Genomic DNA, 27,540 nt, shown 5'->3' with positions numbered 1-27,540 from the left:
ATAAACCATAAAGAAAGAGACAAAAGTAATGGGGTAACAAGTACAGTACAGACTTTCCTTTCAACATATTCTAAATTGACATGACACAGAACACACATAAGTTTGATTAAGGTGGACTGATAAGGTTATATAGAATGCATGAGTTAGGAGTTTGAAAGCCTTTAATACATACCTGAACCGTCTGGACCTGTGGAGACTGAATAACGGATGGCTGGGCTGCCTGAATAACTCCATGGACTTGAACTGTCTGTCCATTAGGCAACTGTACTAAGGTCACCGTTGGGGCAGAAGATGTTGCATGAGCTGTCGGCATAGATACCTACAAAAGAGAGAGAGGGAATATATATTAGATTATTGCAGCATCTCATTATTTGACTACCAAGAAAATTCTTAGCAGTAAAAGGATGATGCCTCTTCTCCTAGGAAGGGCTTTGGTAACCAAAAGTGTTTAAAAGGGACACCAGAAAACAAAATAAAACAAAAAAACACACCCCTGTCTAGGCCCAACATTTGTCCTAATTTGTAACTTAATTTTCTGAAGAATGTCCCCCTGGCTCTAAACATCATGTTATAAAACCACTGCCAAGAAATGAAGGAAACACTTATTTTTTGAGGTAATGTAATCAAAACCTAATATGCGTCCCTCCCTTGCAGCAATTAAATATTGCTAGAACTGTGAATATTCCTACAATGAATATTTCCTTCCAAGCACTGGAATGGGTTACCTAGGGAGATGGTGGAATCTCCATCCTTAGAGGTTTTTAAGGTCCGGCTTGACAAAACCCTGGCTGGGATGATTTAGTTGGTGTTGGTCCTGCTTTGAGCAGGAGATTGGACTAGATGACTTCCTGAGGTCTCTTCCAACCCTAATATTCTATGATTCTATGAGATGTTGCTGACTCACAAGCAGAAACATATGGGAGCCGAGCTATGTTTGTTTTCAGACTAGAAAATGCAGGAGAGTATTTGCCAACTGTAAAAAGTCAAAATTAGTTAGGGAGTCAAATTTTGAGACTTGTTAGAAAGTATAGCCACGAAGTAAATCAAATCAAGTAGCTGGCAATGTCCTTTTAAATGAAGCCTACAGACCAACTGTTCAAACAGAGTAACAATGCATGTTTTCAATGGAAACAAATGGCTTCCAGGTAGTCATTTCAATGTTATACTGAAAGATACACAACTAAGAGTTAATTTATTGCTACAAAGAACAATGGTTACAATTTTCAAACATGGGTGCCTAAATATGGTTTTTGAAGCTTAATTTAGAGCTTGTCTACATGGTGAAGCAATGCACACTATAGGGGTGTGATTTCTAAAGCACACCAATGTGCTGTGCGCTAACTGGGCCACGCAGACCCTGCTGGTGAGCATAAAAAGTCCTGTGTAGTGCTACGTTAACACGCACTAGTGTATATTGCTGTGTCATGCAAACAAGCCCTCGAAGACCCAAGTTTGAATATGCTAATCAATGTCACTATGTTTAATGGAGTTTTCAGGCAACTTAATAACTTTTGACTAAAAAAATTCTATGAACCTCAAATAATGTCATACAGCAGCATTAATATTTATTGTAATGCAAAAGTGAACACATTTATATCTTAACAAATGAATGATTTTCAAAAGACTGATCTCTGAATTTCCATAACCAACAATCCTTTATGTGGAAGCCTTGTTTGATAGAAAATCAAGGGAAATTGTACTTGGATCACCCAGGTGTCTCCCCTTTATTCTCCAAATTTGGTGCCTGTCTTTTTGCTCTCTATTGTGAAGATGGCTGCTGCAAAGATGCACTGCATTGCTGCACAGCGGCACTTGACCAATTTCACATGTGCCATCTGCAGCTGAAACCAGGAGCTACAGTAGCATGGCGCTACTCTTCTTTGGCAGTTGAGGGGCACTTGTGCCATGATGTCAGTTGACTGGAGGAAGGGTAGTAAACAATCTGGGAGACAAGCTTCTCAGGCAGAAGGGAAACAAACTTGCAGAAAAATACGCTTTTTAATGTAATTTTTAAAGACAAATTAAGTTCCATCATCATGTGGCCTTATTAATAATGAATCCAACTGACTAAAGCAGTTCTTGCCAATGAAAGCAAAGCTGATCAACTGAAGGCTGTTGTGCTGTTGAGCTAAGCCAACATCTGATAATGATTTCAGCAGATGTTTCTGACTCAGACCTAATGGAATCAGTTTACCTTATTCAAAATAGCAAGTATAACTTTTCTCTTTACTAGGGGAGCATTCCCTAGCCCTCGAAAAATGTAACAATAAAATTATAGAATCATAGAAACATAGGGCTCAAAGGGACCTCAAGAGATCATCAAGGCCAGCCCCTGCACTGCAGCAGGACCAAATAAACGTAGACCATCCCTTGCAGGTGTTTGTCCAAACTGTTCTTATAAACCTCCAATGATAGGATTCCACAACCTCCTTTGGAAGCCTATTCCAGTGTTAAAGTATCCTTATAGTTAGAAAGTTTTCCCTAATATCTAACCTAAATCTCCTTTGCTGCAGATTACTTCTTGTCCTACCTTCAGTGGACAGGCAGAACAATTGATCACTGTCCCCTTTATAATAGACTTAAACATATTTGAACACTGTTATCAGGTCTCCCCTCAGTCTTCTTTTCTCAAGACTAAACATGCCCAGGTTTTTTAACCTTACCTCATAGGTCAGGTTTTATCATTTTCGTTGGTCTTCTCGGACTTTCCTAAAGTGTGGCAGCCAGAACTGGACTTCGTACTCCAGTTGAGGCCTTGCCAGTGCCAAGTAGAATAGGACAATTACCTGCAGTGTCTTGCATATTACACTCCTGTTAATACATCCCAGAAGTAACTGCATCACATTGTCAATTTATATTCAATTTGTGATCCACTATAATCCGCAGATCCCTGCTAGCAGGGCTACCACCTAACCAGTTATTTCCCATTTTGTATTTGTACATTTGATTTTTCCTTCCTAAATGAAAAACTCCGCACTTCTTTTTATTGAATTTAATTGTGTTTATTTCAGACCAATTCTCTAATTTGTCTAGATCATTTTGAATTCAAATCCTGTCCTCTAAAGTACTTGCAGTACTATACAGCTAAATTCTGAGTGTTTCAATGTCGATTATATAAGACCATAATCCCAGTGAAAAGAGTTTAACACTTGCCTATTACGAGGTGTCATGTATTTTTGTAAACATGAAAGTGGTAAATGATTTCATAATCATGCCATAAGACAGACATCAGAAATTCACAAAAAAAAAGAGATGAGAGTGAGACGTAATTTTATATACTTTGGGGGAATGCAAATAATTTACAAAGTGAAACTGTTACACAAGGGACTGATGCCATAGGCCATATTCTATACTCATTTACACGCTGGAGTTACTCCTGGCAAACATCAATGGAACCTGGGAAAGAACTGGGTTCCAGAAATTAAGAAGATAATTAGATTTGCATTATTTCTGGCCTCTACAAAGTAACTTTTTTTGAGACAATAAAGGGTCTAATAGTGCCCCAGTAAAAGGGAGACAACTGCAGAATTTGAGTTTCTGATTAAAAGCAAACAGCATACAACAAATGGAAGTCTGTTCCTGTTGCTTATAATGTTCGTTATATCCATCCCTTTTGTTAATTTATGTATTCTCTGCATTATTTAACCATATAAAACAAATCAGTTGTTTTCTTAAGAAATAGGTATACTGTCATAACAAAGTTCCTAACTAAAATAAGCAAAAGCCTGTTTATACAAGTCAGTACAGAAACACAGAAATTCAAAGTTTCGAAGTATCTTTAAAGGATGGTGGGAAGGAATGCTACAAGTAAAACAAAGTAATTCAAAAGTCGATATCTGTAGTCTCTTTATAAATGGATTATACATTAACACTACTTCAGTCCTAACACAGTCCAATATGATACTGAAGTTAAATCAACAAGTAGTACTGTACAACTCTCATTACAAAATTAAATGAAACACACATATTCCCTGTTCCAGACTCACATAAAATGGAACATTCTCTCATCCTCCTCAGAAAACAGTTTCCTTCTGACACCTTATGCAGTTGGGAACAATGCTGTAAAAATATTAAACCAAACCACTTTGTACCTGGGCTAATGTTGCAATCTGCGGTTGTGCCTGTACAGTCATCTGTTGGCTTTCTGCCTCTGTAACGGCTGCATCTCCACTCTGCTGGTTCTCTGCACCAGATTCCATGGTCATTTAGTTACCTACAATCACAATGATGTGTGTCATGAGTATGGGTTTGCCTCTTTCATGGCTTACGTCTCCATGTAATTCCATTATTATCGGTGGAGCTGGTAGCAATGCATACAGTTAATGTAGGCCAACATTTCATATTATAAGACCTAGTTTTCAGTTGCTTATAATTTTTCTTTTAACCATTCAGGAAGAAATTTTCTGTGCCAGCTGTCTGTCTCAGGCTGAATTTTCTGTTAAGTTTCAGTAAAAATAGTTTAGCAATTTCTAATAACAAGACTTGAAGAAAATACGTTGTTTGCCCTACGTTAAAATATTCTTACAACCGCTTTGTTGAGAAGTTCTAGTGCTTCCAGGGACTCAAAACCTCTCAGGAGGCTTTCCCTGTCGTCAGTTATATGCCGTTTGCCATCCCCACGAAAACCTGCCCCAATTTGGCCAAGTTATATAAACCTTCAAAAAAACCTACAGTTTGCACATGCTCAGCAACTTAAGTTTGGCAGCTAAATTCGCTGAAGATTCTATACGAACTATTCATGCTCCATTCCCCACAAATCCTATCTGTGATCACACTGTGCACGGACCATCCCCACAGAGCAAGTGAGTATGTGCCATCCCTTGGACTGAGCAGGATGTTTCCTACAAATGCTGTTCCTGTGAATAAAATTTTACCCACAATTGTGGGTAAAATTCACCTGCCAAAGAAAATAAACATAGATAATACTGGAAGTCACTTCCAGAATGGACCAACACCAACATAAGGGATTTGGCATGATTTCCAATAATCAACCCATAATATTTTGAAATATTTTTAGAATTAGCTTTATAAAAATGTCGGAGGGCTTTATGCTGTTTTGTATACAACATGAATTATCCTTGGCTGAATTACACATCATAGACAGCTCTTAATACAATCTTATTTTAAGCGTGAATTGAATAAGTGTTTTTCAGTAGAACATACAAAATTCTATACAACGAAGTTGCATAACTCCAAAAAGCAAGCATGTAGGGAGAGTTTACTGAATGTTAAATCTGCACCAATCTGTGAAAGTGACGTTACAATCGCCTTTAAATACTCAAAAGAAAATATTTAGCATGTAATAAAGAATTGCCTCAAAGTTTAGAGAAGTCTTCCAATCACACTACCTTTCAATAAGCACCTGAATATTGTACAAACCAGTCACTTCTTAATGGTGGTGGTCTAAACATTTCATATGAAATATTATGGTAGAGAAGCTTCCATTTCAACAAGAACTGTGATTCAGAATTACTGGAATGTATATTCTTTGGGAATAGGCACTGCTCTCTTTTAAAGCGATCATTGTCTTTCACATTCATTCTGTTTATCACACTTCAGTCCTGGGTAAAATATGAAATCTCGATGGCTTGGATTAGAGTTACTGCATATCAGACCAATGAAAGTAAACAGCATTAAAACAAGTATCTGTGGAATGATGATCAACAATAAGAGTGAATTCTGGACTAGTTTAGCCTCTACTGAATATTTCCAGACTGTTAAAGAGAAAGCTCCATAAATACTGAAAGCAGCAACAGAAGACCAATTTTGCGTAAACACTTTTGTTTTCTTCAGAAAAAATACCAATGGAAAGATACAGGTGCCAACTACCTTAGTCACGTTCCATGGGAAAAGAGGAAGGCACTGTGCATAAACCAAAACGTGGTCATTCCAATACAAAAAAATATTCCCTCAAATCAGCAACCTAGTTTTAGTGCTATCAACTACCACATATGTAGTTCCAACATCAGTTTGGAAACAATTAGAAAAGTCCCTGGTTAAGATGGAGTGATGTTGTAATTAAGTATCACTAATTTAAGGGAAATATAACATAAGAACACAGTGATTCTAAAAATCCAAACACTATGCAAAGGAAGGAAATCAAGGTTAAGTTACACTTAAAAAACAAAAAGCACAAAACCCTCTCCATTTCTGGAAAAAGCAAGTTAGGTTCTCCAAAGCATTCCAAACTCTGCCCTGCCTCCCACTGATGCCAGAATTTGTATATTCCACAGAAGGCAGACATGAGTCTGACAAATATCACAGCTCACAGATACCTGATACTCTATAATTTGGTAATCTGGCAGTGAATCTTGTAGTTTTAATGTATTTTAAGCAGTTTATACCTTACAAATTTTCATTAGGACTTCAAGAAATACACAGCCTGTGGCCGGGTAACCAACATGAATCATGCAATCAGAATTCAGATTGCAGGGGCCACACCATTGTTCATACACAGAATACAATTTTCATCTATTAGTATCTACAGGAAGCCTGCCACTGAGGATCGGAACAATTTAAGATTGGTTCATTGCATCCAATGGTGGGTCTGAGGGAACAATATTAGGAAGGTAAGGTGAGATTTGGATAGGTCTTTGTGTGTCTGACCTCTAAAAGGTGTGATGTTCGGGTTGCTGGTTGGTCAGGAGAGAGCAGACTGGAGATACTATGGCCATTTGGTTGGCAGATGGTGCAGATATTAGTATTTCAATTGTGGGATGTGTAGTATGTGGTTGATTTTGTCTTAGTTGGAAAATGTAAAGCTTGCTTGCCTAAGAATATCTCATGAATGGAGTTTGAGCATAGATAGGATAATGGTGTTGAGATAAGGTTGTTTGAGACAATTTAACTCATCATTTTTATATATTCTGTATTTTGTTGTTTTGTTCTATAGTTCAAAGTTATTAAATTTTGTTTAAAAATAAAACCTTAAACTTCCTTCCTTTATAATGCTTAATTTTGTGAACGCCAATGTTTATCTATCTTTAAAGTTAGAAAGGTTTATTTACAATCTTAACTCTGACCTTTGATTACGTTTTTTGCATGGAAATCTCTTTAAGTTATTAAACAGATATTAAGATTTGCTGTGTAACAATCTGATGTACATAATTCACTTCTAAACTAGGAACATATTTGTAGTGTGAACCTTCACGGGAATCCATGCAATAGTTAGTCCATGATCCAGAGCTGTCCTAAACCTCTCAACCCAAGCTCTTCAGCTGAGGACTTCATGAAGTCAGCAAAGATTTTAGTTTGCAAGCAACAATGAAACATCTATAGCACACAGAAGTGTCATTCTGGATATTATAATGTCTTCTTCAGACCATGAAGACTTTCTAGTCTTCCTTAGGTCATCAGACCTTTCCACAGATTTAAAAGTTCACTGTAAAATGTATATAGTTTACATACATGCTATTCATGGCTTTTCCATTGACTTAATATTTGTGAAACCCCGTGTATATGTGCAAGTCTTTTTTTGGTATGTACAGTAAAGCGGTTCTGTGTCAAAGAAGGGAAGACACATTCTTGCTGTCTGGCAAACCTTAGCAATGTGTTTATCCAGACTTCTCTAGAGAGAAAATCTGCTAGATTTTTAAAATGATATTTGCTATACTATCACAAATCTTTTTCATATTCCATTTAATTTCCGCCAAAAAAGTAACTTAAAAAAAAACAGTCCTATGCACTATTACTACTTATTAGTTGTATTACCATAGCAATCAAAGACATCATAAATGAAACAAACTGCAAGTTTGCACTCCACTGCACTGCTTATCAAGGCGCAAAAATGCATGAGACTTTTGAAACAGTAACGGTTGGTCTACTTCCCCCTTAAATTAAACTCTATTGGTATTGTTCCTCTAAGTCCTATTGTCGAGAGTCTACATGCAAAAACAGAGACAGAAAGGACATCTGTACAAAAATTTGGGTGAGTGTACATCTAACATCTTTGTCATAACCTTACGAAGTGTGTATGATCATTTCAGGTTCAAAATTCAGCTATAAACCAGGGATTAATGGAATCGAATAAGGCAGATCAGGACATTGTTGAGAAGCTAAATGATTTCTTTACAATAGTCTTCAACAGAGGATGTTATTCCTCTCCCAGATCCACTCCTTTCTGGTAGTAAAGATCACATACTACCAGAGACTAAGGTGACAGAAGAATAGTTGCTGGAACAAATAGATCACTTAAAAAGCAGTCACTAGGCCCAGGGGTTCTGGAAAAGTCTTGAGTGTCTGAGCTGCTAGCAAAAACACATAAGCTCTCATTAAAAACAGCTACCATAACAGAGAATTGGAGGGTAGCAAATGTTATACCTATATCTAAAGAAAAAAAAAAAAGATATTGATCCAGGGTATTACAGACGAGTAAACTTAACAAATATTCCCCGCAGTATCCACCTGTACCTCTACAGTCTCCCTCCTGTACCCCACATTCCCGTTTCTCTCAGTCTATTCCTATCCCACGTATTCTCCTAAGTGCGTCACTCTCCTTCTTGAACATCACATTCCACTCCCTCTCCACCTCTCCCTGCATCTCCACACTCCCCTGCAGCTCTCACTTTCCATTGAACCTTCACAAAAATCAATTGCTGCCATACTCTGGGGATCTGACTTTCCCTCAACATGATTTAGATGCCCTAGCAGCAGCCAGAAAAGATTTGTTTTTTTGTTTTCTTGTTTTCTACATTAGAAATTGAAGTCTTGTCTCTCCTGGAATACTGTATGGATGACTGGAAAATTAGTATGATCTTGACATCTCATACAAAGGAACTGAACCCCGATTAATTGAAATGGGAAGTGTTTAAAACTCAGACTGTTTAAAACTCTTACCTGCTATTCAGGTATCACACTTCAGAGAAAATTTCTCGTTGTTAAAGATTTAACACCCTGCCCCTTCAAGAAAGGAGTGAACAAGCTATCCCTGCATATTTCTGAGTCTTCCAGTAAGGTCTTCAACAAAAAAATGAACATCCCTTGAAACATTCCTGATATTTTTAAGGAAATCATCAAGTAGAAAACCTTTCAGGCCTTCTTCATACAACAAAAATAAGAATAATAATTTAAAAAAGGATGTAACTCCCTCCGCACCCATTTCATACGTCACCTTAAAGAAACTGATACTTAAGACATCAGAAAGCCAAAGTATATTTAACAGAATAAATTTAAATACTATTTCAAGAAACACTGTGTCTTTACATAGATACATATATCCAGTTTTTGAATCTGTAACAAACTGCATGGATTCTATTTTGACCCCTTCTATGTCACTTTTGTGCAAACATTATTGGCAGTCTTTGGCATTAGATCAGTTCAAGGATGTTCAGGTAGGAAATAATCTAGCATTATAGTGCCTTTGTACTACAGTATCTAAACAAATTTCATGTAGCTCCCATTAATAATTTCACTACTTCATTTTGGCTATCTAAATGACAAACAACTGGCAAAAATTATTGGGGCTACAATTATTTTCATCCTCAATTAAAATCTCACAACCAAGGATGTGAGTGTCTGATCTCATCATAAGTACAAAATGTAACATCAGAGCTGTGGAACACCCAAGTCAGGAAATTCCTGTGTAGTTTTTGGCACACACTAACCATAATACAGCAAAATTTTCCTTTAACAGGAAGAATGAGAAAGAGAAAATATACACACAAGATGTCTGCGTGAATGTTGTCTAGCATTTTTAACTATTGGAATGTTCTAATTTGAATGCTTAACACTACAACCAGAATGTTACACTACTATCTAGGATTTTTTGAATTTAAATTGTTTTGTTTTAAGTAAAAGAGAACATGGTGGTGATCTAATTGCGGAGTTTATTTCCTGCTGCACACTTTCCATAAGTGTGCACTTATGTTCTGGTCCTGCAAACATATACATGCATAATTTAACTCATGTGAGTCATCGCATTGCCAGACATTTGCAGAATCAGGGCCTGAACTAGTAATGCACAAATTCACTTTGATAAACTAAAATTATTCTTTTTGAATGATCAAAGTCACTAGTTTGACATTTAAAACTTGATATGGACATTTTTTGTGTATTCTGCCAAAAAAACGAATGTCTAGAGTATTTTTAAATGGGCATTTCCCCCCACCTTTGCTGAACTTATAGCTGAAAGAGTTTTCCTAAAACTTTTTTTTACAAGTATTTACACAGACTTGAAGCATGGAATATTCTAGTCCAAAATGTGAATGTTTTGGGAGGCCATGAGCATGTGAAATTCAGGAAAGTGATGGGGGGAATAGAAAGAGATGTGTGTCATTTTACACAATTTCTGATTTTTATTTTTTTTTAATTTTAGAAATCCAGGTCTTACCTACCTGCGGCTGGGAGCATGCCTCCTAAGCCAGGCAGAGAGACAGGTGCCAGCTCTGCCCAAGGTAGAGCACTAAAAATAGCGGTGTGGACGTGGTGGCATGGGCAGTGGCTTGGATTAGCTGCCAAAGTCCAAGCCCACTCAGCTCCTTAGGTCCAAGCTCAGGTGGCTAGCCCGAGCCTCCGACCATACCGCAATAGCCACACTATTTTTAGCTCACTAGCTTGAGCAAAACTAGTGCAAGTCTGTCTGTGCAGGCTGTAGAAATACCCTATAGACCTAGCTGAAAAATGACCAATGATTTCAGTGGGTTTTGGATTAGACCCTAAATGAGAGGGGAAGATATTTTTATTCAACTCTCTTCCTTTTTTAAAAAAAATAAAGGCAAGTTTTGTGACCCAGGAATCTCTTGGTGCCAACTGGCAGAAAGAGTGCATGAAGTTTTACAGGCACTCCCTGGGTCAGATACTAGGATAAATCATTAAAGGGTGGCACATGTGAGGTCTCTAAAGAGAGCCAGCAGCCCTGTGGTTGTCATCATCACTGCACAATGTTTTACAGATAGTATTTAAGGACTTGTGTGTCTCTACTGAAAATGACGTTCTTAAGGTAGTTAACTAGGAGGTGATATGTCTCAGGCAGATTCCTGTCAAGCAGGAAGTGTGTCTCACAGTGCATACTGAGCCAAATGTTAATCAAGATTTAATGATGTTAAGATGTTAATGCAAAATCCTCAAGAGATAAACAGCAGGAGGGGATCCTATTTATGAGTAAAGACAATAGATTGTTGGGGTATAATGCTGGCTGTAAAAATGCTGGAAGGACTTTGGGTGAACATTGCTCTGTAAGACATGAAAGTATCTAGAGAAGTAAGTGTAGGTGGTAGAATGTTTGTTATGATTTTATATGTAACAATTTGTTTCCAATACTTCTACTTTGCTATTATCTCTCTTCTTTTTAAAATAAACATAGACATGTCAATAGTGAAAACAAGTATAAGTGCTGTGTGTTAAGTGGAGTGGTGACCTAAAGTGAAATGGGTAAGCTGGGGTATACTATTTCTTTAGAGGCATCTGTGAATACTGTGAATACTGTGCATGTTCAATGGACCAGGGGCTGGATGCTTCAGAGACATGATCGGAGGGCTCCAGGGGTGCCTATTGCTAGTTTGTAGAGAAAGCAAGGTCTGCATTGGCCTAGAGGGGAGTGCTTGTGTTGCCTGAGGAGTCAGGGAGCTGACCCAGGTACAGATGAGGCAGGTACAGACAAGGCTTCCTCATGCTAACGGCAGGTGATAGCGAGGTGCCTCACAACCCTGAGAACCCCTGGGAAGCAGCACAATATTTAACTTAAATACCCGATTGCTAACTATTTAAGATTCTATACCCTGTCCCTTCACCGGAGAGCTAAAAAAGCTCTTATTCCAGTTCTCTGGATCCTCTAAAGAGGCTTCCAGCAGAAAAAAGGAGGACCAAACTTAATATTTGAGGTGGATGTTTAAAAAAGCCACCACGAAAAAGATTCCCCCTACCATCCAAAGAGATTCTTCCACTATCAAAGAGAAACAGAACAAAAACAGAAAAAGGCACAACCCCTACTCCCTTTTAAAAAGTTATTTTACAAGTCACCTTTAATTCATGAATATGATTTACTGCTTCCAGCTGGATGCACACAGGTAGGATACTAAAAGGATAATCAGTTTGTTTGCTTTTATTTGAAATTTTGATATATGTTCCAGGATTTGAAATACCTTTGATAAGTATGCAGACAAAAAGAATAAAAACAAAACAACCTCATCCCCAAACACCTCCATGCATTGCAACTACACAAGCAATAGAGATTCTGAAGGCTAAATTTTGCCCTAGAAAGTATGTGACCAACTCCCATGGACTTCAATAAGCATACCGCACACGTTATTAAGAACAGAATTAAGTACAAATATTATGTGGTCTGTTCACTTCTGTATTCCAATTGTGTTTCGCTGCAGCTTGGTATCTTTTCTTTTTATTTATTTACTTTAAAAAAAACAAAAGTACCGGTACCTTATTTTTAACAGCACTGAGTTTTTTGTGGTTCTCCTTAATAGTACACACACCATTTTCCTCTGACAAAAATGAAATGTCAATAAATGAAAGAGCACACCTTTTTAACTTGGTGCTGATATCAAAGATCAAAATATTGAAGCTAATATAATTCAGAAAGTTGCACTCATGTCACTGTAGCAGCATGATAGCCCACTAAAACGATCACTTTACTAGACTGGGCCAATGTGACTTAAACACCAAAGTTTTTAACTCTATGTAAAGAGCAGGTGTCAGGTTATTTTTTGATGGCAGAATCTGGGAGCTGATGATCCTACTATATATTTAGACACTTACCTCTTCTACAAAACAAGTTCTTGACAGGTGGTGTAGGCCTGGTAAACTAGAGTCATGCTCAGCAATATACTGTTCGATAATGGGTTTAATTTCTGGCCCTAGTCAATTATTCCTTTTATCTTTGGCCAGAATCATACTGGGTATAGAACTGAGGACTGGAGAATGAAAAGGACACATGAGAGTTTACATTTCTTGACAACTTACCTTGAAGCCAGTGACTGTAGCAAGTCATAAATCGAACCCTTGTAACACTGTCACTTGTGTCCAGCATTAAACTACAAACCAGTTTCCATTTTGATTGGCAGTTAAAAAAACAAAGCTACAATCACATCAGTATTAAGACATGTGTCATTTGGGTTTATGATCTCAAATGGGGGCCCCTATACTGCTGCTTTCAAATACTGCAGCTCCCTAATGTCAGGCTCACTACTGTAAGGGGGTACAACACAGTGATTCTCTTCTCTTTTACTATTTAATAGCATGTGAAATATTTTGGGGAATCTCCTTTAGAGGCAGTAGGTTCGGAACATTAGCATCTGATGGTCCTTTGGCTAAAAGAGCTAGGCAGCGCAGAATAAAAGAGAGAAGAGCTGATTCTGAAAGCAGACCCCTTGAGAGAGAGGAAGTGGGAGAGCGAAGCGAACAGAAAGCAGGGTAATGTCTGTGTGAACAATAAGAAAAATGACAGAGAAAGGAAATGAAGACGCCATGAGACCCAGGAAAGAAGCAAGAGCAGGTTAAGTGCCACTTGAAGAGGCAAACATGCACCCGTTTCTCACTGTGTGGAGTTTATCAGGATTTGGAATTGATGGCAGACCTGTCATTTTCATTTAAATAGAACATTTATTTTTCCCCCAAGTATATTCTAATCTCTGAAGACCCCATCCAGTTAGACCTAGAGTAACTGCTTCAGGAAAAAGTGAGATGAACCCATTTAAGGATCTTGATCCATGTGCCACATTGGCTTCATACATACCAATTCACTGGGTGAGGTTCAGTGCAGACATAACTGCTTGGATCCACCAGCCGCAGAGGCTACGGTAGTCCTGAACCACTGTGGCCTGGTGTTGGTGGTGGATTCCCCCTTTACGGGGAAGTCTGCACTTATCCCGGTCACTTAGGCTGCATGTTGAGTGTATGACTTTCGATAAGGCAATAACTAGTTACTGCCGAGAAGTGGGTAGTGAAGGGTATATTAGTAATACAGGGAAACTGGGTTTAAACAACTAGTTAGGGGAGCAAAGATTGGTTGCTCAACAGAGGTGGTCTTCTAAGAAAGGTGAAGTAGAATTGTACTCATATTTGGGGGGATACTTTGCAGCTGGCTTAAGATATCAGGCTGTCTAATAAGGATAGTCTCTTGTACAGACTTTGTTTTCCCTCTGCAGTGCAGAGATTCACAGACTCTAATCATTCAGTCCCTCACATACTGGTTAAATTAACAAAGTCCAAGTTACTCTGAAATGTTAATTTCCTTCAAAAATCTGACATGTAAGTTTCCCGTTGCAGCTTTCTTTAAACTAATGCCCTCTGAAAAAGTCAGTAGCTCAAAACTTCTCTGCAGGCATAGAACACTAAATGCGACCTGCAGTAATCTACTAAGCCGGAATGCTGCACATCCGTACGCAAGTGGCAATCTTGCAGCTCTGCTAGAAAGCAAGGAAACTGCCTCAGCACAGGTGTTTCCTTATCTGATTTATATGGTTACAGAGGATCTGTATAACAGATAAATATGTATTAAGGCTACAAAAGCAGGTGTCAGAAAAAACACTACACACTGTATTAAATGTAGTGCCATTATTTGTAGTCTTTCAAGCCAAACTCATTTGTTTGTGGACAGTAGGTTAACGTTACGGTGTGAACATAGACGTCAATCCTTACACTGATCAAGGTATCCCATTTTAGGATTGGATTGATGGCCCACAGAGATCACAATCAGAATGGGGGTGCCATCCTGGTCTATTATGTATGTAACGTTATGTTTTGAAACAAAATCCTAGCGAAAATCCCCACGATTCTGGAACTAAATAGATTCCAGACAACAAAACATGTCTTCTCTCCCTTCCCATAATATTGGGTGGCAACTCTGAGTAGCTAAAAATTGTTATTCAGTCACAAAAAAGTAAATGATAAATTAGACTCAATGCTTGATTTCTATTATCCAGGCCACTCCTTTCCCTTCTACGTTGGGGTGGATTTGAACACTAAGACCATCTGAGCATGAAGCAAAATACTGGAACTTGAAAAATCTACTGCTGAAGCTCCAAAGTGGTAAAACCAACATTTACAGCTGGAATGTTTTTATATTATAAAAACTGGCAACTGAGTCAAGACGTTCAGTGTAAGAATGTCAAGTTTTAGACGTGATCAATAGAATTACTAAATTCTATGTACTATGTAACAGAATGTCAGACAACTATTCTTTCTCTATGCTCAGATTTTATAAGTTGATCAGAAGTGACAACTTCATTTTGAATGTATCTGACCCACTTTAGAATCTAGAGCACTAAAGTAAGCATTATTGTAAGTCAGGTTGTACAAAATCATTGCTTCATGTATAAACTGCAGCTTTTACAGGAATAGATTATTAAAAAACAAAACAAAAAACATTTTTCATAATGTTTGATGTTTGGAATATACATGACAGTTCAAATATTCAACCCCAAACATATGAATACGAGGTTATATCATATGATGAACACTGACAAGACTTTTGTTTTAAAATCTGTTTAATGAGTTCATAAGGGAAAAAAACAAAAATGGACATGTTCATTAAACTGATTTTTTTCTACTAGTTTATTAATGGATTACTATGTGAAGTGGATTAAATCTGGAAGCAAGATAGCTAGAAATAACAGAGGCCAAATGTTTGTAGTGAATTAAGAACAACAGTCAATATCTATGAATTCAACCTATAGAGTGTTATTGTTTTAAAGTTTTACTCGCTCCATTATGCACAAAATGAAAGTCTTTAGAAGCCATGTGCACGCAAGGTCACCCCTTAAATTTGGAGACACTTACAAAGAATTATGTTACACACAAACACCCCCATTCTCTACAACTACTTTGTCTTTCAGGCTCCACTAATTTTGAAACAAAACTGTCAATGTCATCTTGCTTTAATTGAACTCCCCCATTTAACTCAATGTCACTACTCTTGTAAACTGTTTCTGAAGCGATACAAGGAGTCTTGATTCTATACTAATTGTCCTGTTGTACTAAAACAATGTAACTTGTAAGCCACTTTTGGCAGCACCCCCCCAAAAAAATCTAAACGTAAACTTGCTAAATTTAATCCAAAATTACTCTGCCTTAAAAAAAAACAACATACTCAGTGAATAGTTTTTCCATGTATTTTTAATCAGTCTGGCCATTGCAGGAAGGCATTCTCAAAAGAGGGTCTTGCAATATGCCTTATGGGTGGTCTGGATTACTCTGATCTCCACACTTAAACCTCCCCAAGCTAGAACACTAATACTTCATCTTGAATTTCGAGAACTGCATTGCTCTAGAGCAGCATAGCTGTCTTGGTAGATAGATAGGAATGAGAGGTGGTCCTGAGGTATTGATGACTTTGAAAATCAGGACTAAGAACTTGAACTGGCAATGGAATCAGACTGGGAGCCAGGAGAGGGAGTGGAACACATGGGTGAGGTACCTGCAGCAGCTTGTCCTGTTGAGGTAGTGAGAAGCCTCTTCCTGCACAAAACTGGAGACTCTGCTTTGCTTCTACATTCAGCCCTGGTACAGTGATCCAATGTGGAGATAACAAATGCATGGATAAGTGTGCCCAGATCCAGAAAGAGGTGGAGTTTCTTAACAAGCTACAGATGAAAGGTGGTTTTTTCGTGTACTGATGCTATTTTATCTTTTAGTCAAACATGAGTTCAATGGAAAAGGAGGACAATGTCCAGCTTAGTTCTTAAGTGTATTTCCCTGCTTCCAACCAGTATCACTTCTTGATTGGACTGAGTTTGAGCCAGCTGCTCTTCATGGATATTTGTTTCATGTACACATTGGCATATGCTTGTGATGCTGTTGGCTACCTTGGTGTAAAATAAAACAGACAGGTAGGTGTCAATGGTGCACCATTGGCATCAGTGCCCCAGATGTCTTACCATCTCTGTAAGTAGCCATGTAGATACTGAAGAGATGGGGAAACAGGATGGATCCTCAAGGGACCCCACAGGGCAGGGCCTTTGGGATGAAAAGCATCACTACTCTCTGGGTCCTGCTAGAAGGAATGAGTTGAGCCACTGTAGTTCTGCCCTGTCTAAATCTAGTTATGTCACGAATGCGAGTGGAAAAGGAGCACCCCATGCTTGGCTGGAGCCAAAACTACAGGCATATCAAACAGTATGTGCATTAAGATTAAGTCTCTCTCCATTTCCAGGAGGAGATCATCTTTTAGAATGCCTGATTGCAATGTATCCAGGATGTCGACAGACTCATGAGATAGAGCTTGATTGTCACTATTTTAATCTATGATTTTGCCTAAGACTGGAAGTTTGGAGATGGGATGGTAACTGGAAAGGTTTGCTGAGTTCAGTGCTGGCTTTTTGAGGATGGGTAGGCAATTACATTTTTCTTACAGTTGCTTCTCTGAAAAAAGTGTTGATTATTTATTAGCAATGGGCAACATTGTTCTTCTCTGGCTTTCACCAACCAGAAGAAATGTGAACCGCTCTGCAATGCATTGTAATCCTAACTGGCAACAACTTGCTAATCCAGTTTTAGGCACAATTCTTACTTCAAAAAAAAAAAAAAAATGAGAAAGAGAGAGGCCAAGCTGCATATCGTTTGAGATAAGGACACTACTAAGGCCAAATTCACCACTGTCCTGCAGAGGAGGAAGCATCATCAGTGAGTTCTAAGGGGCAGTGCCTCCTGAAAAATATACTGTCTGCCTTGCTCCAGCAGCTGAAGGGGACTGCTCATATCCCCACCAAGATAGTGCCCCTGGACTCTGTTTGGGGGTTTCACGTTTCATATTATTTATATCGGTATTACCATAGCACCTATGAGGTTCGAATGAAGGAACATGACATTTTGGAGTTCTTCCTGTCACATGGCTACCTGGAAAAAGGGGGACCCAAGGTGTTCTCTCACCTTGCCTCTTGCAGGGATTCTTTCCTTACCCCTCCTTCCCCATGACTTTTGACAAGGGATAGCTATGTTCCCCCCACACATGTCCAGGCTTCTGAAAGGGGGAACATCTCCCAAGATCACCCACATACTTTGCCCAGTCACAGCTTTCATGGCTTCAGTATGGACAAGTTTACATGACTTTGGTCACTGTGGACAGACGCAGTTAAAATAATCAGTCTTTGGTTCTTGCCTCTGCCTATACTTGGAATCTGCATTTGTTGCTTCCATCTACTGGAGTCACTCTGTGAGAATGAGGCAAAAGGGAAAAGACCGTTCCTATCCTGTTCCCCTGTAGGAGATTTTAGAGCAGCAAGAGAGAAACAGCCATGACTGTGATCAGTTTCACAGAGCGTGACCAGAATCCTGTTGTTTTCATGGTACTGGTTTTATACTCTCTCTAGAGGAAGTTCTCTACACCCCACTAGGGTCTGGATTTTTTAAGCCCCGCTTATATCTCCTACTGCACTTTGTGGAGAGCACACACAAGTACATTTGAAGGTACTGCCAGCGAAGCAGAGCCAGAGGAAGAGTTTTGCAGAATAAGGGCCGATTCAGGTAAATCATGCTTTCTTCTACAGTTCAATGGGGTTTAGAAGGAAACCCATACAGGAAGAAGGTTATCGTATTTAACCCCAGATCAGATGTGCTGGTGGGTCTGTTTGCAGAATGGAATAATGGTCTATTCTTTGCTGCTATTGAGACACCAAGCAGAAGATTTAGAATGGGTGTCTATTTCAGAGCGATAGCTGTGCTAGTCTGTATCAGCAGAAAGAACGAGGAGTACTTGTGGCACCTTAGAAAATAATAAATTTATTTGAGCATAAGCTTTCGTGGGCTAAAGCCCATTTCATCAGATGCATGCAGTGGAAAATACAGTAGGAAGAGATATACATATATACAGAGAACATGAAAAAATGGGGGCTGCCATACCAACCCTTAACAAGACCAATCGATTAAGATGGGCTATTATCAGCAGGAGAAAAAAAGCTTTTGTAGTGATAATCGGGATGGCCCATTTCAAACAGTTGACAAGAAGGTGTGAGTAACAGTAGGGGGAAAATTAGCATGGGGAAATAGAATTAATCTGCAAACTGGACACCATTAAATTAGGCTTGAATAAAGACTGGGAGTGGATGAGTCATTACACTAACTAAAAACTATTTCCCCATGCTAATTTTTCCCCTACTGTTACTCACACCTTTTTGTCAACTGTTTAAAATGGGCCATCCCGATTATCACTACAAGTTTTTTTTCTCCTGCTGATAATAGCCCACCTTAATTGATTGGTCTCATTAAGAGTTGGTATGGCAGCCCCCATTTTTTCATGTTCTCTGTATATATATCTATATCTTCCTACTGTATTTTCCACTGCATACATCTGATGAAGTGGGCTTTAGTCCACGAAAGCTTATGCTCAAATACATCTGTTAGTCTCTAAGGTGCCACATGTCCTCCTCGTTCTTTCTAGTGGTGTCTATGTAACAGACGAAGAGATATAATCAAAGTGCTAGAAGGTTCTGGGAAATTCTGTTGCAGCTAGAGAGAGCCTTTAGAAAACGACAGTAACAGAAAGCTCAAAAAACGGGCAGTGAGGTTGAAAAATTAACAAGATGAATAATAAAGCATGACCAAGGAAGGAAACAGAGTTGAGAAAGGATAACATACAAGGTAACGAGTGCCACAGGAAGACAATTAAATAATGAATGTGACAAGGTAAGTGTGCATGTGACTGCAAAATATCTGAAACTGCTGCATCACATTTTTATTTATTTTGCACATATAAAAAAATTCAAATTTACATAAACCACTCAGCACTGCAGCCACGAATAAGGATCAGAGTCCACATCATCCATCCTTAGTTATAAATGCATCCATAATTTTAAAATTTAAGTTAGTCTGGAAGGCAGTATGTAAATTTCAGATTGGGTTCTTGATTGTCCCAGGCTCCTGGACAATAGGATTTTTTCCCCAACCTGTCTGGCCTTGAAAGAATGTCACTATTTATACGGAACAGAAAAGGTCGGTCTGTCTACAAAGCAATCCAAGGCACTTTCTACTTCAAAAAAAGACCCTGCCTAACCCCAGGGAATGAGGGACAAAACTATCCTCAACCTAATATGCTATCGCTCAAATAATACTTATAAAGGATTAGAGATTTATATGGCTAGTCACATGAAACAGTATGAAAATGTACATAAAGGGCATACATGCTTATGCTTCAGGGTATCAGCCAACTGCCTCTAGAGCAGAGTAACAAAAGTCCATTATTAGTTTCTAGCACCTTCCTCCAAAGCAGCTGATGCTGGCCACTGTTGGAGGCAGTACTTCAGACCAGACATAAGACCATAAGAATGGCCATACTAGGCCAGACCAATGGCCCTTCTATCCCAGTATCCTATCTTCCAACTGTGGCCAATGCCAGATGCTTCAAAAAGTAAATGAACAGAACAGGGCAATCATCAAGTGATCCATCCAGTCCCAGCTCAGGGACACCCAGAGCATGGGGTTGCATTGTTGGATCATATTAAAGTAGTTCTGTATTAAAATCACAAATGAGTTTGATTCCCCATAGCTTAAATTCCAGGGTATTACTAATTAAGAGGTCTCTTGGTTTTTGGTACTGTTTCTCTCCCCCTATGTGTGAAACTTGCAAGCTGCTAATTGTGTTAGTACATTCTAAGACAGAGTCTGTTCTCAAAGCAATTCTTTGTAACAACAAGTACTCACACAGAGAGAGACTCAAAGCAATACTCTGTAACAAAAGAAACAGCACACAGAGACTCCCCGCCCTTTTGTCGTATTCATCTCGCTTTGTTAACAATTGTGATTAAAATAGAGATAGAGGATGTATGTCCACATGTATGGATGCTTGGTGTGGATAATAACTGAATGATCAGGGAGGTTCCAGCCTAAGAATCCAGTGTCCATCGGCTGAAGAAGGCGTCAAGTGGAAATAACCAGAGGACCCCCGGAGGGCAGACTGGAATCCACCCAACAGCCTCAAGAATGGGAGAACCAAAGAACAAGATAACATCTGGCAGCACAGAGCCATCAGGAATGTGCCATCTGCTGATTGACTCAGCAACAGCATGATGAAGCAATTCCCAGAGACTGGCATAGGAAGAAATTCCTATAAAAATGGACTCTACGAAGTGAGAACTTTGGGGTCTGATTCTGCAAACCAACTTCCAGGAGCATCAGTTGAGCATCTGACAAGGCCCTGTTCCCTCCTCATGTCCAGGCTACCTGGCCAGTGGCTTGGCATGAGCAACTCTAAGGCTGGTAACTATGATAACAACCTTGCAGAACCTCTGTGTGTGTGTGTGTGTGTGTATGAATGAATGTGTGAATAAATATGAAATTGAATGGAATGTTATAGTTCTAACTAACTGCTTACTATGATTCTTTCTGTATTCAGAGTAAATGTGGCATTTTGCCTTTTTCCCTTTAATAAGATCCTGCTGGTTTTTATTTTATTGGTATAACAGCATCCCTGACCATCTTAGCTAATAGCCATTGATGGACCTATCCTCCAGGAACTTATCAAGTTATTTTTGGAACCCAGTTATTCCTTTTGACTTTGACAACATCCCCTGGCAACGAGTGCCACTGGCTGACTGTGTGTTGTGTGAAGATGTACTTCCTTTTGTTTGTTTTAAATCTGCTGCCTATTAATTCCATTGGTTCTTATGTTATGCAAAGGGGAAAATAACACTTATTCACTTTCTCCATGCCATTCATGATATTATAGCTCTCTATCATATCCCCACTTAGTCATCTCTTTTCCAACCTGAACAGTCCCAGTCTTGTTAATCTCTCTTCATAAAGAAGTTGTTCCATTCTCTTAATCATTTTTGTTGCCCTTCCCTGTACCTTTTCCATTTCTAATTATCTTTTTTGAGATGGGACTATCAGAACTGCATACAGTAGTCAAGGTGTGGGCATGCCGTGGATTTATATAATGGCCTTATGAAATTGACTGTCTTATTATCTCTCTCTTTCCTAAAGGTTCCTAACATGGTTAGCTTTTTTAACTGTCAGACCACGAGTATGGTAATACTAGTGCCAGGCCACTAGTATGATCCAGAATGGCAATTCCTATGTATTTAGCACTATTTTAGCACCGTTCACCCAAGGATCACAAAGTGCATAACAAACAACCACCACTCTTGTGAGATAGGTAGGTATGCCCATTTACTAAGGGGGAAATGGCTGCACAATCATTAGGATTTGCTTAAGGTCACGCATGAGTTATTGAGTCAGCCGTAGTAGCAAGATAATGTCTAGAGCTGTATTTTAACAACTAAATATGCTTCCTCCAATTTTCTTACCCTCTCCTATCAGGAGACTCCCACAATTTGTTTTCTTCTCCTAGATGGATAGTGTACATCCCACACAGAGAGGGAAAACACAGGCAATAGGAAACTGAGGAAATCCTTGTCTATTTTGAACTACTGCTTTTGCCAGCATCAGGGAGAAAGCAGCATGGGAATGTGCACTCCTGCCTTTCTTCTTAAAATATGCTGCACTTCTCTGGTCTAAATGTAAATTTTTGAAGCATTTACCAAATATTAGCAGTTGAACAGGGAAACAACTGGGAGAAGTGGAAGAGAAACACTCATCTACAGGGATGCTTCTCAACACTCAGACATAAGATTACAGACATTCATAATCACTGACCACAGACAAGGTAGCGTGACAATTTTTACTTTAAGGATTCAGTTCCAGTGAGATAGCAATACAAATAATAAATAACGTTTTAACATGCCAGCTGTATCATAGACAACTTTACAAGATGTAGGAGTATGTAAGATCAATGCTCCAATTTGGACAGTTTGCTGCATTTATTTAAATAAATAAATAAAAGGTTGCCATTTTGTTCTTGATGTGCTCATACATATCAATAAGACTCCAACCAGGCCTGCTAGTTGCAAAGAAAGCATTGAAAATGAGAGTAGTGTGTAACTGTAAGTGACATCTACTGTATCTTTACAAATGTAGGGCCTTACCTACATTAACAAAATTTGCAGCTACATAGCGATGTAGAGCTCTGCACTAGTGCAAGACAGGGCTTGTACTGATACTTTTTATTCCAGCAGAACAGTGATTTTCTGCAGTAATTTGTGTCAGTGTGGCATATCTACATTTGATGATTGTAGCAGCATACCACCACCAGTGAAGGTTTTGTTTTGCAGATGGACCCTAGGATAACCTAAATGTCAATATAGTTAGTTATGTCACTGATGATTAAAGCAAGTAAGAAATAATCAGGTTCTGAAGGTCTACCCCCCCCATGTTAAGGCTACCAGTACTTGGGAGATACCACCACTACTCCCAGTCCCACTCTGACCTATGAAGCCTAAGGGGAGCCTAAGGTGGCACATAAGCCTCTCCACAGAGGAGCCAGAGTTCAGCTGGGCAGCCAACACCCAGTGGACTGCCCTCTCCCCTCTGCTAGAAGTTCAGTCTCCTCCCTTCCCAGGACAAGATTCCCATACAATCTAAAGAGGGCATTAAGTTTATTGACAAAAATATAGACACACTCAAAGCAAACTAATTTAAGCTTTAATATTTTGATGAGGGGAGTAGTAAAGTTCTTAAACAGGTATTTTGCAGGTTAGAAAGCAGTGATTTAGTGTCTTACTTCCTATCCTCAAATAGGATAGGTTTGGGATAGATGAGAGGTAAGTCTTGCAGATGTAAAATAATAAGATGCAAGTATTTACTGTCACTTTACTAACACTTTTGTATTAAAGAACACAATCCACTTCACTAAGAATGAATTACACAAAACAAAATGTTTCAGAGTAGCAGCCGTGTTAGTCTGTATCCGCAAAAAGAAAAGGAGGACTTGTGGCACCTTAGAGACTAACAAATTTATTTGAGCATAAGCTTTCGTGAGCTACAGCTCACTTCATCGGATGCCCCACTGAATGCATCCGATGAAGTGAGCTGTAGCTCACGAAAGCTTATGCTCAAATAAATTTGTTAGTTTCTAAGGTGCCACAAGTCCTCCTTTTATTTTCTAAGGTGCCACAAGTCCTTTTCTTTTTACAAAACAAAAGCATATTATATTTAATTACTGAATCACCAGCCCCCTAAAATCAACAGAAAGATCCACTGATTTCAATGGTGCTGTATCAGCCCTTCAGTTTCCTAAGATTTTCAAGCACTCTAATTGTCAAGTTTATACTACTCAATTCGGGAATCAGGAATAGTATGTGGCTTCCACTGCAAAGAGGAAAGGCACTGGTGGTTAGAGAGGAATTCACATACATGAGAAACAGTTTACCTACTCACTTAGAGCCCAACATTTTTGTGAATGAGAAACCGTCTTAAAAAAATTAAATTTTGGGACATCCCAGCTTTACAGTTGCTGTAATTTAAAGACCCCAATCTTGCATTCTGATTGGTACAGATAGACCTGATTACAGGACTAAGGCATAAAGGGTCTCCAAAAAACAAAAAACAGCTAAACAGAAGGGAATGAAGAGACTCTCACCAGAGTATTTCAAAAAACTTTTTTTTTTTTTTTTTTTTTTAAAAAAAGCACAATAATCCATCAACACATGGTACTCTAACCCTTTACAGTCATCTCTTTGCAGGAGTGGAGGGAGACACTCAATATTCCCCCGTAATTTCCAGCTTTATATACAAGAACCTCTGGAAAAGTTAAAAACTGATTTTTGCCCCCTAACTGAAGAGTTTTATTTCTTTCACACAGTTGATGGCTAGAGTTCTTCCAGAAACACTGGGTTGCTAACATGACTATATATTAAAAAAGGGAAAAATATGTTTTGGAGGGAAAAGACAAGTCACATGTACTTTATAAAAACATATACAAGAATTAAAAAAAAAAAAGTTTTAAACCTACTGTAGGACTCACAAGGGCACCAGAACCTTTGCAGAAGTGTTGGGGGATGGGGGAGGGCAAGGTCCCCACTTTTTAACGTGGGCATTGCCCTCCCCAAACTGCAATCTTTGGGCAGGCACAAAACAGCACCAGGAAGGGGTGTGCTTCCGGGTTCGAGCACTGTTGTATCACAACAGTCCTTAAAAAAAAGTTGAGAACGTTGTGCCTTTAAATGAGCTGCAGAGTATTTTAAAAGGTTACTGTCCAAGAAGACGCAGAATCCTAAAGCTGAAGCAGGTGTACAAAAGCAAGTGAAAAAAATCACAGATTAAGAATTTCTAGTATGGACATTGAAGAGGGGGAATAAAAACTACAGTCACAATTATCAGAAAGAAGCATAAGCTATCTAAAAAGATTTTTCAGAATTATGGATAATGTGGGAGAGAGAGCAGATATTAACAGAAGTATTGAGAAATAGTATAGGTCCAATCCAGCTATCTTTCTGCCTGCAGAACTCCCACTGAAGAAACTTGCAAAATTAATGGCAAGAGTGAGCGCCAAACCAAAGCTAACTACAATAATGCTTATGGTGAAATTCATTTTTTAGTATTTTAAAGTATTAGCAAGACTGCGTATCTTTCTACTACTATATACCAGGAGTATGTTACAAACAGACATCTGTATCTTTATTATTTGCTCTGTGATATAAGCATCCTCAGTATTTAGACTGAACTTTCATGAAAAGCAATGTGGTGGTAGATGTTGGGAAAGTTTCTTTTTCAGGCCTTTCAAGAATTGAATATTTGCACACCCCACTTTGAAAGAGGATCCCATCAAATCAAGTCTGGCCCAAAACATAAACTCTTAAAAAGTTTTTATTGGAGAAAAACTAGTTCTGCAACAAGCTAAAACCACTACACATGTTTTTATATAGTTTAATTGCAGTTTCTTTAACCAGATATTCCCAGACAGCACAGTGTAGGCATACCAGTCAGAAAGTGAAACTGACTAAAAGCGAGTGAAACTAACTAGGCTGTTCAGTATCCAAACTAAATTGAATAAGCATGAAGAGAAAAAGCTTTTCAAATTCAGCTTTAATCTAAGAGATATTTGTGCCATACATGGTGGGGTGTGTTAATAGTAACTGACCCTTTGAACTGAGCTGTCTGCACGCAGCACCTTGTAGGTGTCAAAAATACACTTTTCAAGAGGTCTATTTCTCATCGAGTAAAACATCGCCCTACTCTCACAGTAACAACTCGGTCTGGACAGGGGGAAAGGGGAAGAGAACAGCTTCAGGGCCGGCCCGGGCTGGGGGGTAAAGGCCAGCCCGGACTCTGAGGGGCGGCGGGGACCGATCCACGGCGGGGACAGGCCAGCTCAGTGGGGGGCGCGGGGGAGACCGTCCCGGGCTTTGGGAGGCGGGCGATGCAGTGCCGGGCTGGGCTTTGGGGGGCAGCTGGCGGGCTGATCCGCGGCGGGGAGGGGGGCGGACCGGGCTTTGGGCGGTTGTTGAGGGAGGACGATCCGTGGGGGGCGGGCTGAGGGGACCCGCCGTCCCGGGGGGACGATCCGCGGCGGGGCCAGCCCAGGCTGTGTGTGTGTGTGTTGGGGGTGGGGGGGGGGCACAAGGCACTAGCGAGGCGCCACTTTCCCGACAGCGGCTCCTCGGACCTGCGGCGCCCCGGCGGCGGCCGGCGCTCCCGCGGCAGGGCTCTCCGGAGGCGGGAAAGGAGCGGTCCCTCCCGGGGGGCCAGCCCGCGTCCCCCCGCGGCCGGGCGAAGGGACCGCAGCGGCCGCTGCTCCCCTTGCCCCCGCCGCGCTGCGCGCGGGCTGCAGCCAGAGCGGCTGCGGGCCGGCTCCCGCCGCCATTACTCTTTGTTCGCCGCGCTCGGAGCGGCGGCGGCGGGGATGTTGCAGGGCTCGGCTCGGCTCCATCTTTAAAGCGGGCGCCCCTCCCGCTGGCGGTGCAGGCCGGGCCGCGTCCTGCGCCTGTTGCTCCCTGCGCCCCGCCGGCTCCATCCCCCCCTCGGCTGGGCGCCTTCCTCCTCTTACCGGTTACGGGCTGCTCCGTCACTGCTTTCGTTCGCGCCTAGGCTCTCGCCGCAGTTTTATTCTCTCCCCCACGTAACACACCGCGTCAAACTACACCTCCGCCGCGTCACTCACACACAAGGCTCTCCCAGCCCGGCGACAGGCAGGCAGCGGCCGACTGAGGAGAGCCAGCCAGGGAGCAAGCGCCGAGAGCGCCGCGGCCCCGCGCGGAAAACGCCGAGCTCTCACGGAGAAGGCCGAAGCCACACTCCGCGCGGCGGCGCCCGAACGCAGCCGACCGGAGATCACGGAAACAGCCGAATCTGTCCGGAAAAGTCCGAAGCGACTACCTGTGCGCACGGCAACTCCCGAAGGAACACGGAAAAAGCCGAACGGCCGACCGGGTTCACGGCAATGCCCGATTAGGTACGGGAAAAACCGAAGCGCAGGACAACTCGCACGAAAACTCACGACAGCGCCCGAATAGGTACGGACACGGCCGAAGCGCGGGGCAGCGATCGGAAACGAACAGCAACCCCCGAAAGCTCACGGAAATGACCGAAGCTCGGGAGGAGTCGCTGAGCGTGGCCCCGAACGGAGAGCACCGCTCTCCGGAAATGGCCGAAGTGCTGGGGGAGAAGCACGGAAATTCCCGATTGGCGCTGGCCTGCAGGGTGGCGGGGCCCGGCTCCTGGCAGGGAGCCAAAGACCTGAGTGGGGCATGTCCAGAGCTCTCGGCCCTCGCTGTCATGGAGATGGGAGCAGGGCCCAGCAACCACCCCACGAACCGTGCCCACCTG

General features: G+C 40.6%; 1 protein-coding gene across 1 annotated transcript in view; it reads right to left on the bottom strand.

The window, feature by feature from the left end:
- Positions 1-26,969, bottom strand: part of CREB1 (cAMP responsive element binding protein 1) — a 45,678-nt gene extending 18,709 nt beyond the window's left edge. Inside the window, exons 1-3 of the mRNA XM_077830555.1 lie at positions 26,762-26,969; positions 4,092-4,213; positions 173-319 (exon numbers count right to left, since the gene is read on the bottom strand). Coding sequence (XP_077686681.1) covers positions 173-319; positions 4,092-4,205 — 261 coding nt within the window. The 5' untranslated portion in view covers positions 4,206-4,213; positions 26,762-26,969. The remainder of the gene's footprint in view (positions 1-172; positions 320-4,091; positions 4,214-26,761) is intronic.
- Between the last annotated feature and the right edge of the window lie 571 nt (positions 26,970-27,540).

This window comes from Eretmochelys imbricata, chromosome 11, assembly GCF_965152235.1.
Source record: "Eretmochelys imbricata isolate rEreImb1 chromosome 11, rEreImb1.hap1, whole genome shotgun sequence".
Lineage (NCBI taxonomy): Eukaryota > Metazoa > Chordata > Testudines > Cheloniidae > Eretmochelys > Eretmochelys imbricata.
This window is presented reverse-complemented; position numbering and strand designations above follow the sequence as displayed.